At 43.3% G+C, this 18333-nt stretch overlaps 1 protein-coding gene and 1 long non-coding RNA gene across 2 annotated transcripts in view; one reads left to right on the top strand and one right to left on the bottom strand.

Annotated features, from left to right (window-relative positions):
• Nucleotides 1–18333, top strand: part of LOC139592133 (uncharacterized) — a 343580-nt gene that overhangs the window by 310321 nt on the left and 14926 nt on the right. The window lies entirely within an intron of this gene.
• TECRL (trans-2,3-enoyl-CoA reductase like) overlaps nt 1–18333 on the bottom strand; it is a 58921-nt gene that overhangs the window by 19001 nt on the left and 21587 nt on the right. The window contains exons 3-4 of the mRNA XM_071431612.1: nt 7290–7334; nt 5851–5954 (exon numbers count right to left, since the gene is read on the bottom strand). Coding sequence (XP_071287713.1) covers nt 5851–5954; nt 7290–7334 — 149 coding nt within the window. The remainder of the gene's footprint in view (nt 1–5850; nt 5955–7289; nt 7335–18333) is intronic.

Here is an 18333-nt window from a genome sequence, read left to right on the forward strand (position 1 = left end):
AAGTAGCAAGAAGGGTTTAAGCATAAAATTATGTATAACTGAAAGAAACATTTTGTTCTATTTATGCTTACTGAATTCCCCCTACCTTCTTTTTGCCCTCAAAGGGGTAAAAACTCAAGGGCATCCCTATAAATACTTAGGCATAGGTCTTTCAGTCTTTACCGTGCTTAACAGTAACTAGAACCCTCAGAATTAATTTTTCTAGTAGCTCCCTAATTCCCTTTGGCAACTGAAAAATTGACACTCTGGCATGGTTCATTGTGGCATTTGTTGCTGAGACCAGAGAGAAATTATTGCAACACTGTTTGCATCATTAGAAGCAGCATCTGAGGAATCCAAATCAGCCAGCTGGGCAGTTTCAGAGATCTCCTCTTCCCTTATCAGTTCACTTCATGCTGCCACTGGGCACTAACAAAGAGCCAGAAGTGCATGTGGCCCAAGGAAAGGCACAAACAATATAAAAGCATGGCAAGAAATCAGGCAAAGGCAAGCTGTTCTCTCCTGATAACCCTGGAGGCTGAAAAATATTAGACTTAATTAAATGAAAAATAAGAGCAATCTTGTGTGTGTAGTTTGCCTTTGTGAGAGGTCACAATGTTTTTAAAAGTCCTCAGCTTTTGACTGGGCTCAGCTCAAGACTTGGCCAAGTGTACCAAGGTAGAGCAACACTTAATGTGTGTTCTAGCAGAGACCTCTGCCAAGTACAAATTGTTAGCTGTAAAACAGAGGTGCTTTGCATTACAAATAATTGTAGTTGGAAAATGTGCTGTCAAGGAAATAGTGACTTCTTTTTTTTTCCTGGACATTATCTTCTATACCAAATTATCTATTGATCCAGGAGGCTTAGCAATGAAAAACAGTTTGACAATTTTTCTGTCTTTGGCCCTTTTTTGTAGCTGTTCTTAGGCCACCCACAGGTCCACAGAGAATCAAGCTTTCTGTTGATTCAGCACTTCTGCAAAGTTTTTCACATATCCACAATTCCCTGAGTGCGTTATTCAATTTGTAGGGTCCCACAACCAATTCTGTCTGAATTGGCCACAAAATATGGAAACTGTGATATGTATCTGCTGAGAACCATATTCAGTGACATTCTCCTTTACATCAAACAGATCCTCAACTCTGTCTCTTACCTGGACCTCAAATTCCTTCCTAAGCTATGATAATATGAGTTTTCTTACTCTTATCATCTTTACACTGTCTCACTAGTTTGCTGGGATTCCCAGTCCTCACCCTTCTTCGAACTTCTCAGATCCTCTCTTTTTCCTTCTGTTGTAATTGTCTGTACTTTTACATCACATTGAGAAGTTATAAACCTTTACTGAAATATCTTCTTCTCTTCCCAAATTAGGGAGAATATCTTAAGTTGTTTCCCATGGGGAGTCCAAGTCCAACCTCAGTGTAGAGAAGGTGGAGAAAATGAGTCTGCAGCAGTTTGGCTGGTTTTTATTCCAAACCCATCAATATGCAAATTGCTTCCTATCACAATCATCCCATTGACTTCTTGGGACTGTTCCACATTTACAGGACACCAATGGATTGAGCTGTGCCAGACAGTCAGAGCAAACTGCTGCTCCCCTGTTCACCAACAGCACCAAAAACTTTGGTGCAAGAGGAGAGAACCACACTGACCAAAACATTGCTTTCCCCTTGAGAGAACAGCAGCACCTCCTCCCCCTGGCCACACTTGCTGGGCATAACCACAGAGCCTCACACACAGATCCCCTCCTGGCTTCTTGTTCATTTCCCACAGCGTCTAACCTGGCGATAAATTTGCTTGCCAGCCAGGAGAGAACAGATGAATTAGTGAAAAATGTGGATTTTCAGACTTCAAAGATGCTCCTGGGTTTAAAGTAGTATTAGCCTCTACATTTCTAAATTGAGCAGAATCTTTTTCATTGGAAAATTTGAAGTGGAGCAGTTCTGCTGCCAGCTTTACTATTTTAAGACCCTCAGGAGTCAAAGTACTTAAGCAATCCCTAATTTTAAATCACAGTAACAAAAAATATTTACTGAAGGACTGTGTTTCAGGATTATTCTTCTGAAATTCACAGGCTTGGTTGTGAAATATTTTTTTTCAGTTCTATGCTGTTTTCTCAGTTCTATTTGGATCCTTTTGGTAGATGGCCCAGGTAGCAACAGGACAAAAGAAGCTGATAAATCAGAAATTGCAATCTTTGCTAAAATAAGGAAAGCTTTAGCAGCAGTGTGAATTTGAGCCAAAAGAATGGATTTTTTTCTGTTTTTTCCTCTTTTCACTACAGCAGCAGTGTGTATTCTTAGCGGTTAAACACCAGCAATGTTTCAAAAAGTCACCATGCCACATTGCAATTATGTAAAAAGAGGTGTCTGTCAAACATGCTTAGACCCAAAATTGCATAGAGATTAAAAATAAAAGCCATCACTCCAGTGGTGGGAATTTCAAACATCCCTGGGGGTTAAGTCTTTACAGGGCCATATAGAACAAATCTATAAACTCAGCTCCCATTAGTATCTCTGCAGCATCAGTCAGCAAACCTCAACTATGCCCTCCAGGCAGGGTAAAGAAATTGGTAAGCCTTGTGCAGAAGTAAATTATGTGTTTCAGGTAATATTTGTTTTATATGAAAGAAGGGAGAGTAGAGCAAGAGTTCTAACAAATTTCATGGTACTAAGAAAGAGGTTTTGTTTTGTCCCTGAATTATATTCTGGAAATCAGCCTTGAGGGCCTCCTTTCTTCTAAAAGAGCCAGCTGAGGTTGAATATCTACTTTTATCCCAGAAAAGGACCTCATTTCTCAAAAGAGACTGACAAATAATTGTTCCAGTGGAGGAGAATCACAAATCCCTCACCCCAGTTTGTCCTCCTCCCTCCATCAGAGCAATCCAGCTTCCAGAACTTGTTGAAAACTGATCAGCCAATCTCAGAGCCATGGGGAAGTGTGAGCCCAGGGGAAGTCTGGCCTTTCACAGCACAAAACACCAGAAATATTTTGGTCACTGTGCAACAGTGTTTTAGGAAAGCTGAGGAGGAGGAGGAGGAGACATCCTTCCTGCAAGGTGCCAGCCTCTGGCCGGGGGACTAAGTAGGCAACAGGAGACAACAAACCCTTGAGCTGCCAAGGTGGAGTGTGACAGGTATTGTAAATCTGAGACTGTCCATGCTCCAAAAGGGAAGTCTTGATTTTCCCAGACTTATTGATACACAAACTCTTTGTTTGGGAACAGACAGCAGCATCACCTTTTATTTTACAGCATGTTTGGAAAGGGTGCTGCTCCCAGGAGGTGGAGGTCGATTCTGTTTTCCCCCTTTAAAAACCTGAAGTCATTTTCTTGGTATAAATCTCCAGCACCGGTGTTTTTGGCCCTCAAGTGGGATCTCCAGTGAGGTGACAGAGCCCCAGAAAACCCAACTCTGTGCTGAGGGCTCCCCTAGACAGACCTATGCCACATGCATCGACCTCTGGAGAACCAACATGTCTCCATGTCCTTCTGGATCTATTTTTGGGGCCCAAACCTGAATGTGGCCCTTTGTACCTTAGCTATCATTTTGCTGACAAGATAAGCATATTTTTATTCTGTGCTTTGTTTATTTAAATGTCAAACCTTTAAATCAGAAGCCTCCCTCATTGTGTGCATAAATCTGGTAGAGCATCAAGGGGGATGGGAGCACAGGAGATCTAAAGACAGTAAAAATGGCAGTAAAACTACACATCCTGTGTACAAATGCATTTCTAATTGCTGTTGTTAGAGTACAGTCTTCTGTGAACCTTTTCTCTATTGCTATAGACTAGCTATAATATAAAAGTCTCTTGACTGTTTAAATGATGTGGCTAGGAAGAAGATTTCTCCCACTGAGAATGGAGACAATTTAGACTATGGAGCAGAATGGGATAAGATGAATATTCAAAAACTCACAGAGTCAACTTTTTGCATGCAGATTAACTCATAAAAAAATGCCACTGCCTGCAGTACCCAGTCCTGGTCATAACTGCAGTATTTATAATGGGATATTAAGCTTTAGTTATGTTACTGTCTTAGGCTACATAAACCACCAGGAAAAGAGAAAATAAATAAGGTTCTTGCAGATTACTTAATTGTAGCAAACAGGAAGCTGCAGTAATCACAATTTTGCTTTGCAAGGAAATTCCATGGTTGAGAGGTGGTGGAATGGATTCATGAAGGAAACAGGACTAGCATTAATTAGTGTGGTCCCAGCAGGCCATTAATCAGGATGGGGTAAAGCCTCAGTAAACTCACAGACCTCTACTCAAACAGGTAGGTCACACAGTGGGAAATGCTCTAGCTCCACTGAAGTAAACTGCTGGTTACCCCCTGGGGATTTGGATCCTTTCAGAACTGGGAAGGATGGACACAGATCATGTTCCATCACAGGGACTAAAAGCTGCCAGAATTTGTGCTGCTCAGGAGAGGGAGAAGTGCATGTGATCTCGAGCTGCTGGGATGGAGATGTGACCTTATAGAGCTGATCCAGAGGCTGGCTTTTCCACGTCAAGGGTTACTGTTGTAGCACTAACCTTCACCTTGAGTGTATGTTTCAACAGATAAGGAACTGTAAGGTAGCATGTCCATTCCAAGTGTCTTGTAGGAATGCTTCCTAGCCTGGGGTGACCTGTGGGAGAGAGGAACTGGGACTATCACCTGCAAGCTGCTCAAACACCTGAGACTCAAAACCTCCATCCTTGGAGGCACAGCCAAGGGAGGACAGTGGCTTGCAGTCCCCCCATGTGAGCAGGGTGGGATCTGTGGGCTGCCTAATAATTTGGCCACAGCCATGATGCCAGTTAGCAAAAAACTCACTTGCTTTATTAAAGGAATTGCAAGCAATCAGTGGTTTGCTTTCCATTGCCATAAGTAGTCTTTTCATAGCTTTTATGGCTTACAGAAACCATAGTTCTATCTTACCTGTGTTTCTCACTGCAGAAATTGGGAATCTCCTTGCCCAATGTACAGATGTGGGCTGTGTGTTACTTCAGCTCTACATGCTGAAGCAAAAGCTTGGTCAGAGTGATTGTGAGACTCCTCTTAGCTCTTTCACATGTGCCTGCTGCAGGACATTGGAAAGGTCTCTTCTTCTCCCATTCCTTCACTGTCCTTTCAAACCCTTCTACTGTCTTCTGTCTTTGGGCTGTGAGAGAATGTAATCTTTCACTTCACACTTTCCCAAGGGAGCCTGAAAGGTTAGAGCTCCCTATATCCCATTGGAGTGGAATGAACTGCCTTTCTCTCAACACCCTGACTTTCCCACAGCTGCTTATAGGAAAATAACTAAAGTCAAACCAGGTCTACTTACAGCATAAGACAGGTACTATTGTCATGACAAATGTTTCTGTTTTACAAGGAGATTCAAAAGGTTTTACTCTTGAGCCTGGCTGGACATCTTCTGCCTGGAATCCTTGGCCTCTGTCAGAACTGTTCTTTGCTTGAACAAAGAGTAAGGTATTTCCATCCAATTATTTTCCTGCATTAGTTACAGGATTACTAGAGATCCATATTTTCTTTATAATATCCTTCCATTTTCAAAGCTGAGGAGTCTTTCAGAAAATTAATGTATTTGGCTACAGTTCTGCACAGGCATATGAGCCCAAGATAAGCTAAAACTGTTTTTTAAAATTGGGTTTTTTTTCCTCGGGCAATATTTTTATGTTCCCCTTCTAATCTTTAATTGGAAGTCAGAGTTAGCATATTGATAACTTGGCTCACTCTCCATTTAGTTCTGTTTTGAGTGCTGATAATCTAATTACACCATTTTACATAAGGAAGCACAGGCTGAGGAAGTTGAAGAAATTTGATGCCAAAACATAAGGCCCATTAAGATGTATCATGCTGACTGTTACAAGGACATACTTACTGTGGTCCAACCAACCTGCTGACCCAGGTCTGTGAAATACAGTGTGATGATGGAAGAGACAGCAAGGCTTTGGATGCTGATGGAATCCTTCAAAAAGGGCCCATCTGCAATGACAAAAATGGAAGAGGAGATGGTATGAACAGCAGAAGCTCGGCACAGTGCTGAGGCTGCCCTGCTAGTGCTCCAGATGTAGGCCCAGCTTGGATTCTGATTTACTTGGGTGACTTGGTGCTTATTCTCCAGGTTAGCAACTCAGAGCTCTTCCATGAGAGTTGTTCCCTTCCCATTTTAACAGAAGCATGAGGCTGCGGTGACACGGGGCCATAGTGTGTGACAGCTGTACCCTGCTGTCCCTGTTAGTGTGGCCCATCAGAGACAGGCCATGCAACCACACAGACAGCTCCATTGGGCACCTCTTGCTCTGGCTTGCAGGACTAATGGCAAAGTCTGTGTTGCACAGCCTCTCCCTCACTGGCATATTGTGCTGAAGCATTTGCATTCTCAGACTGTTTTACAGCAGGCAGTGCCTGATGATCAATGCAACCTCTTGGGCTAAAGCTCACAAGCCAAGATTTCTTTGCTGGCTGTCTGACCTAGGCAGACCAGGTGTATCTGAGCATTACATTACTGTTTGCAGTATTCTGAGGCATCTGCTTTCAGTCCTAATGGATCTAGAGTGTGCAGGCAGACACCAAATAAAAATATTTGGTTTTCTTTTTTTTTTTTTTTTTTTTAATATAGGCAGTGAGCTGGCTATTGGAAAAATCCAACAGCCACTGGCATAGGATGTTACCATGGCTGCAACACCTTTATGCTCTTTTTTTTATGTATGGTCTCCCTTTCAATATACATTTGTTGACTGTTTACATCAGTGAGGGTGCTAGATTCCAACAGGTGCTGATGGAATTTAGCACCCACCAGCCTCATTTTCTATGGCTTTGCAATTCTACACATCCACAGACCAAACATCAAATAGCCTCTGGCAGCTTTATCTTCCACTGCCATGTCCACCAAGAACTTGCGGACTGCCACAGAGGCTGACTCTGGCAGCCAGCTGCAGCTTCTGGTGAGGCAGTGAGCAAATATTAAAACAGGTAATGCAGTGAGGGAAGAATGGGCTTAAAACTGCCTTGTCTTCATTGTGTGATCATAGACTATTCTGGAACACTTCACTCAGTGGTTATGAGAACCATTAGGTTCCTTTACTAATGAGAAAAACTAGTAAGGTAATAATTGATGTCAGTTCATGAGAATGTACCAACAGTTCGCCCAATAACACGAATGGAGAGAGCAATGCTGTGAGGAGGAGAATCTGCCAGAGAATTTAGGTGGATTAGTAATTAGTAATACATTAGGTGGATTAGTAATTAGTAATAGATTAGGTGGATTAGTAATTAGTAATACACTAGGTGGCTGTACTCAGCCATATAAATACTCACTGCGTTCCAGTTGCAGGCCAACACGGGATGGATACCACTGGGGACCTGTTCCAATCACAAAGCATGGCTGTTAATTTCGTGATAGAAAGGCTAAATTTCTGTTAGGTTTGGGGTGGGGTTTTTTCAGCTGATAGCTACAGAAGTGAGATGGAATAAAAAACATCTTTCTTTTGGTCTTATCTATACAAGAGAGCTGGGAGGAGCCCACAATACACACATTAGAGCATGAATCCCTTCTCCCATTTCAGTGTTGGAAGGTCCAATCTCAATGCTGAATGCTCCATCAGCACAGCTTGTGTGGGCAGCACTGGGAAATATAGAGAGGATTCTGTTTATTACTGTATTTGCCAAAACTCAGTACTACATGTATCAGCCTTGCCCCTCCTAAAAAATATGCCTGTGCTAGAGTCTGGTCCAGGACTTTGTGTTTCCCATTTAGGAATGTAAAACCTAACTAGGGACGTGCAGTTTGTATTAGTGCTCAACCACAGATTAATCAGGGAAATAGAGGCACAGAGAGTAGAAGCACATGGATAGCTAATACTGGGTGACTTATGACTTCCTTGATACCCTCAATTCGAGGATGTTTCCTAGAAGTAGATTTTTAAATGCTCTAGTTTAAAGGTCATTCCGAAATGCACAATAGCAGTTGGCTGTTGTTACAGGATTCCCTTTGGTGATTTGGAGCAGAGACCTGTCAGGTTGGTCAAACAGGTATAGATCTCCAGCTGCATTTGCTTCCCTTGGTGTCAGAGTGAGCAGGGAATTGCCACCAACACACTGCAGAGGGGATCGTGGCTGTTCAAGCTGTAACTTGGCCAGCTCTTGAGTTCCTCTGTGCAGAAGGCTGTGCTGCTGAATGGACCATACAAACACTCCTCCTTTGCATCACAAGGACAACTTTGCTTAACCCATACACACTCTGGTTTGCTGTTGAAGGTTTTTAGGGCTGACCTAGCACATTTCTGGGCTCAGCTGATGCAATGTGGTGAGAACTTCCATAGTCCATGGTGTAGACTGACATTTGGGGGAAGCAAAGATTGTCAGAGAAAAGTGAGGACCCTGCTGCAGTATCACCACCCCCAGCCATTTCTACCACACATTTGTCTTTATTTCCTTTGACACATCTGAGGACAGTTGATAGCCTGAAGGAGATTTGCTTTGTCTTTTCAATTCAAAGCCTATGTGAAATTGCTCAGATTTTTTTAGATGTATCTTACAACTCTTAGTGATCCTGTGTTTAAGGTACAAATATTCCCCTACCTCTAAATGGAAAAAATTGGTTGCAGTGACTGTGATCAAACATGGAAACATTTGCCCCAAGAAGCTGTGGGATCTCCTTCCCTGGACATATTCAGGCCTTGTCTAGGGATGCCCTTGAACAGTCTTATAGGACTTTAAAGTTGGTCCTGTTCTGAGCAGGAATCTGGATCTGGAGATGAGCCCTGGAGGTTGTTTCTACCTAACTTATTTCAGGGTGATGAGGAGAGCTTGTTCACTCCACCGGCTGCCAGCTGGAGGGGAAGGAGCTGTATAGGGTGTGCACTGTGCAGTGACACTCAGCACACTCATTTCAAAAGCACTTGGTCTGACTTTTGTAGGCAAGAACAGGCATTAGATGAACCCATGAACCAGGGCTAATGGCAGGAGGTGAGACATCCATCAAGTAAGCTGCAAACATTTTTTTCAAGGTACCACAACAATCCATGGCTATTAAAAATAACAAAGGGAAGATAGAGAAGGAGCAGCTGTCTGACTTGTCAGGGAAGATATGATTTGCTCCAGGACAGCAGATATCAATAGTTATTTGGGAGCCTGAAATGCAATGTATTTGTGTTAAATTGGAATCTTCCCCCCAGCTTCCCCCCTTCATATTACAGTATGTTTCAATAAAAGTCAATTTACCTGATCCTGTGGCAATGCTCTTTTAGGTATGGCTCATAATCTTCACAAGGGCAAACAGAGGTTGTGCATTTAAGCACGTCATCCCACATTTCCAGTCCTTTAGCCTCAGTACACCATTATGCTCAAACATACTCAAAGATTTAGACAGATGGAAGTGTGCCTTTGCTGCTGCTCCTCTGCAGTGACCTTGTTATTACATCAGTGTGTCTCTGGTTTCCAGGCCATGCCTGGAAAGCTGTGTGTACTCTTCTGGAAGGATCTGGAATTAGCTGATCCTCCCCTGCTCTTACTCTTGGTAGGGGGCCACTAGCTAATGTCAAGTGGAAATGCTAAATGGAGTGGGGGACAAAGCCCAAACACGTTTCTGTGCTGGATTGAGTGAGATCACCAAAGCTTCCCACTTTCAGCAGATTCTAGCAAGGCTGTTCCCAAGTGTTAGCTGTCCAGGGTCCTGCAGAAACCAGCATTGCTTTCTGGGGAGAAGTGTGCCCCCACAAGGAGTCTGCTCTCCTGCCTTGATAAGGCTCCTTTCAGGTAGAAAATCTCACACATTCCTGGGTGTCCTGCTCATCACTTGGTAACAGTCAGACAAAGGGACCCTGGCCCCACCTGTCACCACTTATTTGCCCTCCTCCTATGACTATTTTCTACATGGATCCTCCAAAAATCTCACTAGAACGGCTCTGGATTTCTGTTTGGCAATGTGGGAAGCTATTCCAATCCAGCCTGCCTATGGCAGACACGCATTCCTCTCATTCCTGTAGCAGGAAAGCTCTCTTTTCTTTAAAGAGTGAAAAGAAGCCAAACTGAGGGACTAATTATCACTTGTATGAATTCTTGCTACTGCCTGTCAGAATGAGGGGTTGATGGCTGTCTTGGCTACCCAGAGCCAGGGCTGTCTGGCAGAGCAGCTTCACCTGGCACCAGCAGGAGTTCAGGAGTGCCTGTGGAGAGTCCTGCTCCCAGACGGGTGAGCACACACACATCGCTAAGGGCACAGGCACAGCCGCAGCTGTGGGCAGCATTTGAAGGCTTCTCTGCACTCCCACACCTGGCAGAGCTCCCCTTGCTTCCAGTCTAAAGCTGAAGGGTTTCTCTTTTGCAGGGTTGTTTTGGGGGGTTTTTAGCAGTGTATAATTCGCTTTTTTTTCTTATTAATGTTTTCCATTGCTGTCTCCTGCAGAGATTAATGGCAATCCAAGACCACGGGTGACAGAAGTTTCTCTTGTAACTCCTGTTGCATCTGAGATCAGGCATACATTAATATTTACTTTCTGACATTGTGACGGTGCATCAGAGCTCAGCCACAGCAGGTCACAGTCTCTGTATAATCCTTGTGGTTAGCAGAGCTCTTCAGCTCCCTTTTGCAGGGTTTATGGGTTTGGATGTGTATTTCACACTTGGAACAAAGTTGTAAAAATAACATTTCAGCTCACTTATATCCCAGACTGGCTTTGACTTGGAAAAGCAGCTGCAGACTGTCCAGAGAATAAGAGTGGCCATGGTGGTTCAAACCACAGGTCTGTTTAGCCAATATTACATCCTCTAATGTTTAGTCAATATTGTGGTTCCTCCACATGTATTGCATTTCTAGCATTTATGTAAAACAGGTTTGGTTCCTCTCTTTGCAGCATCATTGGGCAGCTGTTGAAATGTCTTCCTAGTTTTCCATCTCTCTTTGATTACTTCTACTCTGCTGGCTTATCCTTCTCTGGAAGGCTGTTTGCCTCAGACCCCCATATGGTCACCCCCCAACTGCAGGCACATTGGCACCTGAAACCTTTGCCCATTCCTCAGCTGAAAAGTCATTCACAAATTCCTTGCATTTAAGTGACATCAATTTCATTCTTCTTCACTGTGCAACTTGATTTAGCTGAGGATGTTCCTGGCCATGCCAGGGGGGCTGGACTAGATGATCTCTGATTGTCCATTTTAACCCAAACAGTTCTACAGCTCTGTGAGTTATTAAAGACATAAACATAACACACATTCTGTGTGCTACAATTCTGTTATAATTCAGGCAAAGTTATATCTATATGTACAGGCTTCCATTAGTCTGGAAGTGTAAGCAATTATGACAGGTCTTAAGTCTTTGACCATATTCCATCTTCTCTATCAGGAATTTGTTCCAACTTTGCATTAAAAAAAATCCATACATTTATTAAAAAAAAAAACAACCTTAAAATATTTTAATTCTATGATGTTTAAGGCTTCATAATTTTTCCAAACAGGATGATATTTGCTTGGAAAGCAACTCAATGTTTACCTTTAATAACCTCTTTTAAAAAATGGATCTGAGGAAAAATATTTAATTTTGTGTGGGTTATTTGTTGTACCTGTCCATATTTAAAAGAGAAATTAGAATACAAGCAAACTGACAGGACACATAAAAAACAGACAGCCACCTTTAATTTTCCCATAGCCAGCTATGGAATTACCTATTAATACTGGCTATAAAAAGGACATGTAGTGCTGTCAAACAACCATACAAATACCAGCTAAAATGACAGCCTCAGTGCCATGCCCAGCTGCAAATACCACTGCACAAAAATGCACAGAAAACCAAATTCCACTGTTCTGCTGCCCACATGGTAGGTTTTTTTTCACTGCCTGTATACTAGGATCCCAGTAAATGAATCAGCTAATCAGACAACCCTAGGAAGCAAGAACAGTGAGAAAAGCCCCTATGCAGCTTTAACACTGTCCAAATGTACTCTGGACATGACTCAAGCTGACCTTAATGTGTGCTCCACCACTTAAATGGCACAAAATGTTTTGAAAATTTAACAGGTAAGAAATCAAAGTACTTGGTACTTTTCAATAGTTGTGAAATTGAAGGAATTGAACTAATTTTTACTAAGTTTCTTAAAGAATCTTCTACAAAAAAATTACTGCACTGTCTGCTCTGCAGTAAATTGCACAATCAAATGTCCATTTGTCACAAAGTATTTATTAAGTTTTGTGAGCCTGTATGAGAACAAAGGTAACATGATGAAAAACTCCCTTGCTGGGGAATTCAGTGTGTTCCTTAGAATGCAGACCTGCAAAAACTATTCTATTCTGCTGGGGAGAGAGGAGTCTAAGAAATGCAAAACACAACTGACAGACACAATTTGGAGATAATTAGCAGATTGACTTTCCATCATCAGCTAATTTTATTACCAGTTAAATTGTTTGCTTCTCATTGTATTTCACCACCCATGCATCTCTAATAACAAATAGCCTTAATAATTACAAACAATACCTGCTGTGATATGAATAGGGTGATATGAACAACAAAATTACTATAATCAATCATCAGCAGCATGTTGCTTAAATTTGCAGAAACAGTGGAAATTCCAAGGAACCACTGCGGCACCAACCTCCCTTATCTGATGACAAAAATGTTGCAGATGAGCTGAGAAGTGTAACAGCACCTGCTCCTGTGAACTGAGCATGGCTGCAGTGCATTCCACCACCTTGACCAGATGGCAGTTTTGGTTCCCATGTAGCAATAAGAAGAGTTTGCTAAGAAAGATTCACATTTTAGTATGTGTGGGTGTGCTGGCTTTGTGCATGATTTATAGAGACAGGCAGATTATCTTCAAACTTGCTGAGGTCTTTCCTTGACAATAACCACTGATCAAATACAGCTGTCCCTTGTCTGTGATCAGACAGTGGCCATGCTGTTGTCTCCCTTGGTTGCAGCTGCCCTGCCTGAGTGTTCCAGGAACACTTCTGAGAAAACAAGGATAGAGACGTCACCATGCCAGCAACCACTGCCTTTGCAGGGCTGAAGTTTGCCTGCTTCTGCTTCACTGAGCTGACAGCAGGGAAAGCAGGATGCTGAAATGACTGGAAGCTATTGCTTTCTGCTTTTATTTGGAAAAAAAGGCTGTGTGATTTATTGTGCTAACATTGCACTCAAGTGATTCCTGAGCATGATGGCAGAAAGCAAAGCACACCAAGGAAACCACAGTAAAACTAAGCTGGGCCACAAGATCAAGAGAGAAAGTATCAGAAGTGATTATTTACTGTGCTTGCCTCCCCTGTAATAAATGGCAGCTGCTGAGAGCTGCAATCTGCACGACCAGCCCACTTGAAGGATTGCAGCTCTCAGCAGCACCCTGGGGCAAGCAGGGCCACAGCATCTCTTCACAGGGCCCCTCTCAGAAGGCCCTCCTTGGCTGCAGGCCAGGAGATGCTTTGACACACTAAGTGCCAGCACAGTCACCTGGGTCTATTTTCCAGAGCTAGTGCAGAGCCCAGCTCTAGCCAGACCCCTCCAGGTACCCCTCAGCTGACACCAGACTGAGCTCCTGAGCCCAGCAGGGCTCACAAGGGTCAGGCTACCAATTGTGTGCTGCTTCCACCTCTTGCTAAGTCTTTAGGGCACAGGCTGAGCTCAGGAGGGCACTTTCTGGATCCAGGATCATTCAGCTAGGCTGTGTTTTCCTGGTAGAAGGACCTTTGAGAGGGTGTATCAGCATATTTAAAGATTAGGAACAGATCTTGAGCTAGATCCATGCTTTTATGGGAAGTTAGTGGAAAGAGTAGATCCAGTGTTCAGTAAAATCTCAGCAGAGTACTGAAATGGATGTTGTTTTTAATGGCTCCATAGCTGGGGATAAATCCCTTTTCTTTGTCAGCTTTTTTCTCTGAATATTCTCTCTGATTTGTTTCACTTGTAAGCTTTCCAGGGAAGATCTTTGGCCATGTGTTTTACAAAGGCACCTTGAACTCTAGTTGCTATGGGGACACAAAAAAGCACTTTCTTAATGGCATGTGGAATTTGAAATATTAGCTATTTGATCATAAGCATCCATTTCTTTCCTCTGGTTTTTGCAGTACCTGAATTCATCGAGCTACAACCACAGTGCTGAGGGAGAGCAGGCAGTGATCTGCCTGAGCTGATGTCTCCAGACACACTGGCCAAGGGCTAAGGACAGGCTCTGGCCCAGAGGAAGGACAGCATGCACTTCCCACAGACTACTGAGCAAGTAAAGCACAGCCTGACTGAATATCTGGCTAAATGCTTCTGCTTTACCTGTTCATTTCATTATTCCCATTGGCCTTAAGTGTTTAAAATCTGTGACCACCTATTTTTCCTACATAAAGCCATGTAACAGTCACCCTGGCAGCTGCACTGAAGCCTCACAGAGACTGCTCCAGAAGGTTTCTCAGAGCATACCTGATGTCTCTATAGCACAATGCACATAATTCTTGCACCTATTCTCCTTAAAAAAACTGTCAGAATTTTGCCTTTCTTTCCCAAAAGGATAGCCCTGTCCATATGTTGGCTCCTGGGAGCAGTTCAGGTGCTGTGACTGTACCCAGATGTGAAGCTCCAGCCTGTGGGACTCTGCACTGCACCTTGAGTCCCAAATTTACTTAAATGCATTTTCATTTAAAAAACTTATATAAATGCCTGAACTTGTTGAGGAACATAAAACTCCCCCATGCCTTTTTTTTACCTCCACTGAAAAAAATTTAAAGTCTCATACTTCAGCTATATTCTGATCAGGCAATAATGGACAAATTTCTTAAGAGTCAGCATAGTTTTTCTTAATGGAGATTGATTCTTATTAGTGGTAAACAAAATATTATTTGTCATTTGGATGTCAATTTATCTCACTGAGATTAACCTTTCAATATTCCTTCTGAAACAGTTTGTAAATGAAAGCAACTATGGAATTTCAGATGAGCAAAAAACATCAGGGAAAAAAAAACCACAACCAAGCATGCAACATTTAGATGCATATGTTAATATTTTTCTGCATTGTTTTTCCTTTGCACTTCCAAAAAATCAAGGAGAAAAGGGAAACGCCAGCCCTGTGCATTTCTATTTTCTGTGTAGCCTGCTGCAGAAAGCATAATTAATTTTGATCTTTCTGAGTGAATTTGCATTTAAATTAATGTGCGTGGGCAAAGGAAGGGGAAGGGAATGAGGCTCACCTTCTACTTCATTAATAACAGCCACAGACCAGCATACAAAGAAACAAGAAAATAGGTGCTCTGACAAGCCTGGAGCTGGAAGGAACTTTCCTGTGGGGGGCTGCCCTTCAGGGAGGCGAGGAGGAGCTGAGCAGGGGGTGCTGTGCAGGGACAGCAGCGTGACCGCCATGGGCAGTGGCACTGCAGGGCTGGCCCTGCCCTCACTGTGACCACTGACACACACTGCAGGGTGACAGGGGGTGCTCAGAGCTGCTGGGCTGGCCCTGCCCTCACTGTGACACACTGACACACGTGGCAGGGGGTGCACAGAGCTGCTGGGCTCTGCCCAATGGGTTTGGGCACTCTTTGGGCCAGGGCTCCCCAGGGAGGGCTGTGTCTGTCACCTGTGCACTGGGACAGAGTTGGGTTTGTATTCACAGACAGTTGTGCTCTGGCTCTGAAATGCCAGCCCAGATTAAAAGAGAGATGAGTAATTTATGCCAAGTGAAGATCTGTACTCTGGTAGTTGGGTTTGCCTTTGAGTCTTCCATCTCCACAAGTCTGGAAAGGGTAACAAAGATAATTGTTCAGGTATCAGGGACTGTGAGAATTTGAGCAGGATTCCCTTCCTAAATATAAGTTCTATCAATGAAGCCTTCACATGAAGGGCAACACAAACTGAGAAATTGCACATTAAAAAACACACATTTGCCAAACTAAGTATGTGTTTCAGGGCTGAAAAAAGATCCTTCCTTCTCTATCTTCTTGCCCATAATTTGGCATGGGATTTCTAAAAACACAGCTTAATATTTGGTGGTTTATGGGATCACTTGCTGTCTATCTCAACTCATAAATGCTCAACTATCTCTGCTGGTGTGGAGCTGCCAGCCCAGACAAGCTTTTCACTGGCAGCAAAGCAGAGCATTTAAGCACAGGTATCTGTCCACCCTTGTGGTCTTAGGAAACACAGGCAGTATGCTATTAAGGCCTGTTTTAAAAAGTTCCTTTTGAAACCTTTGTTCCTGCTCATCCCGTGCCAGGTTCTGGGGGAACAAACAGTGCTGTGCCTTGCAGTGTCGTAGATATGCTGTGCTTCAGGACACTGATAACACAGGGCACTGCTCCCTCCCTGCACAAAGCTCTGCTGCTGCAATCAGCACTGCTGCTGAGTGCATTTAGGTAGCAGCTCTCCAAAGCTGCAAGAGGGATAGAGAGCAGGGAACTGGTGAGGTCAGCTTTTCAACCATTGCTGTTTGCACGCTGCCTGAATGCATTTTGGTGCCAACAAAGGTTACAGCAGGACTGTGCTCCTGCTGGTTTTATGTTCCAGCATCAGGAAGTACACAGTGGTCCAGCAATCACAGCTGATACAGGAAAGATGACTCAAAAGCTCATTTGTGCTTTCCCTGCTGATGTATTGGGAAGAATCCTACCCCAGGCTCTAGCTGTTTCTTTAAAAGCATTCCACAGTCAATTAGCTAATAAATTATGCTAATTAAGTACCATTTTCTTTCAATATTGACTGTCCAGGGGATATTGCTCTCTCCAGCCACTAAGCTAATCAGGATGCTTTCCCTTACTGACCCCCAAAGCAAATGTGGGTTTTGTATCTAATGGCCACACCAATGCCATCAACAATTAACTGAGCACATTTGAATTGACACGATTTTGTCCTGAGAACAAATTAACTTCTCATAAATTCATTGGTAAATTCACCACACTGAAAATTAATCCCCACTAAGACCAGGGCTAAACTGTAATTTCTCCAGGAGCAGTGAGAAAAAGGCAGCAGAGATCTGCCCTGCTCTGGCAGCAGATCAGACACTAGCATGGGAGCCAGAGGCTGTCATGTTCCACTGTCCTTCCTGGGAGAAGCTCATTAGGGCTGGTCTCATTCCCCCATCCCACCCCTTTATTTAGGCTGTGGAAAGGCTTTTGTGCCTCAGAAGCACTGCTATGAAGCTTGAGGGGACCTTATCACTCTCTACAACTCCCTGAAAGAGGTGGTAGGAAGGTGGGGGTCAGGCTCTTCTCCAAGGCAGCCAGTGCCAGGATGAGAGGACATGTCCTCAAGATGAGCCAGAGGGGGTTCAGGCTGGACATCAGGAGGAATTTCTTCATGGAAAGTGTTCTAAACATTGGAATGGACTGCCCAGGAAGGTGGGGGAGTCACCATCCCTGAAGGCATTCGAGAAACAACAGAACATGGCACTCAGGCACTCAGGTCTAGCTGACAAACTGATCAATCAAAGGTTGGGTGCAATGATCTCAGAGGCCTTTCCCAACCTAAAAGTTGATCAGCAAAGTACTTTTCCAAGCTTTACAGACACAGCCCATAGGGGATTTGATTGTGGTAACACTGCTTGGTGAGTTTTCCTTCTCATATCTGAGGGATGATGTTTCATCCCAATCTATATGGCAAACACTTTGTGGCCTTTGAGCACCTCTGCTGCCTCCCCTCTGTAAATGTGACAGACACAGCTCATCCAAGCTGTTTGTGCACTCTGAACTTGCAGTCTAATGGCAGAACATAAAAAAAATATTGCCTTCCACTTGTACGTATTTAAACCAGAGCAACACACATTGCTCCAGTATAACTCACACATCATTTGTTTCAGCAGTGAGTAATTTTCAACAGCAAATATATTCAATATCATTGTGATTGGGGACAATTTAGAAAGAGGCAAAACTCTGCTACATTATTTTTCTTGTGAATCATTTGTTCACCTTCTTGTCTTTGATGCATTACTTTCATTAACTTGAAACAGTTGCAAATACCAAATTTTGTTTGAAAGCTTTCTTATTTTGGTTGTTCTTAGGGTTTCTTTCCCACCATGCACAAATAAGAAAATAAAGACAGAAATGGGCTACAAATATGAGAGAGTGCTTGTGTCTAAAGAAACACAAAACAAACCACTATCACAGGGTGAGATCTTTCACATGAAGTCCTGAACAGCCCCCCTTGCTCTTGTGCTCACCTGACCCTACCCCTGGAATTGCAGCTGCTTGATACAGCACATCTCTTGGCCCCACAGAAGGGAAGGGCTGCAAAAGCTCATCCAGGGAATCCATGAGGAAGAGAAGACCTGGGGGAAAGTCTGAACTTAGAAGCTGAAGCTGCTGCCTCTTGTCTAGCCTGCCTAGCAGAGATGACACCATAGGATTTGTCATTTATTTCTCTTGTTCTCGCAGGTTTTTCAGGGAAGTAGGTTCCTCTCATTCTGGC

The sequence above is a fragment of the Agelaius tricolor genome, unplaced genomic scaffold (genome assembly GCF_023055355.1).
Source record: "Agelaius tricolor isolate 1412-34295 unplaced genomic scaffold, bAgeTri1.0.p SCAF_8, whole genome shotgun sequence".
Classification (NCBI taxonomy): domain Eukaryota; kingdom Metazoa; phylum Chordata; class Aves; order Passeriformes; family Icteridae; genus Agelaius; species Agelaius tricolor.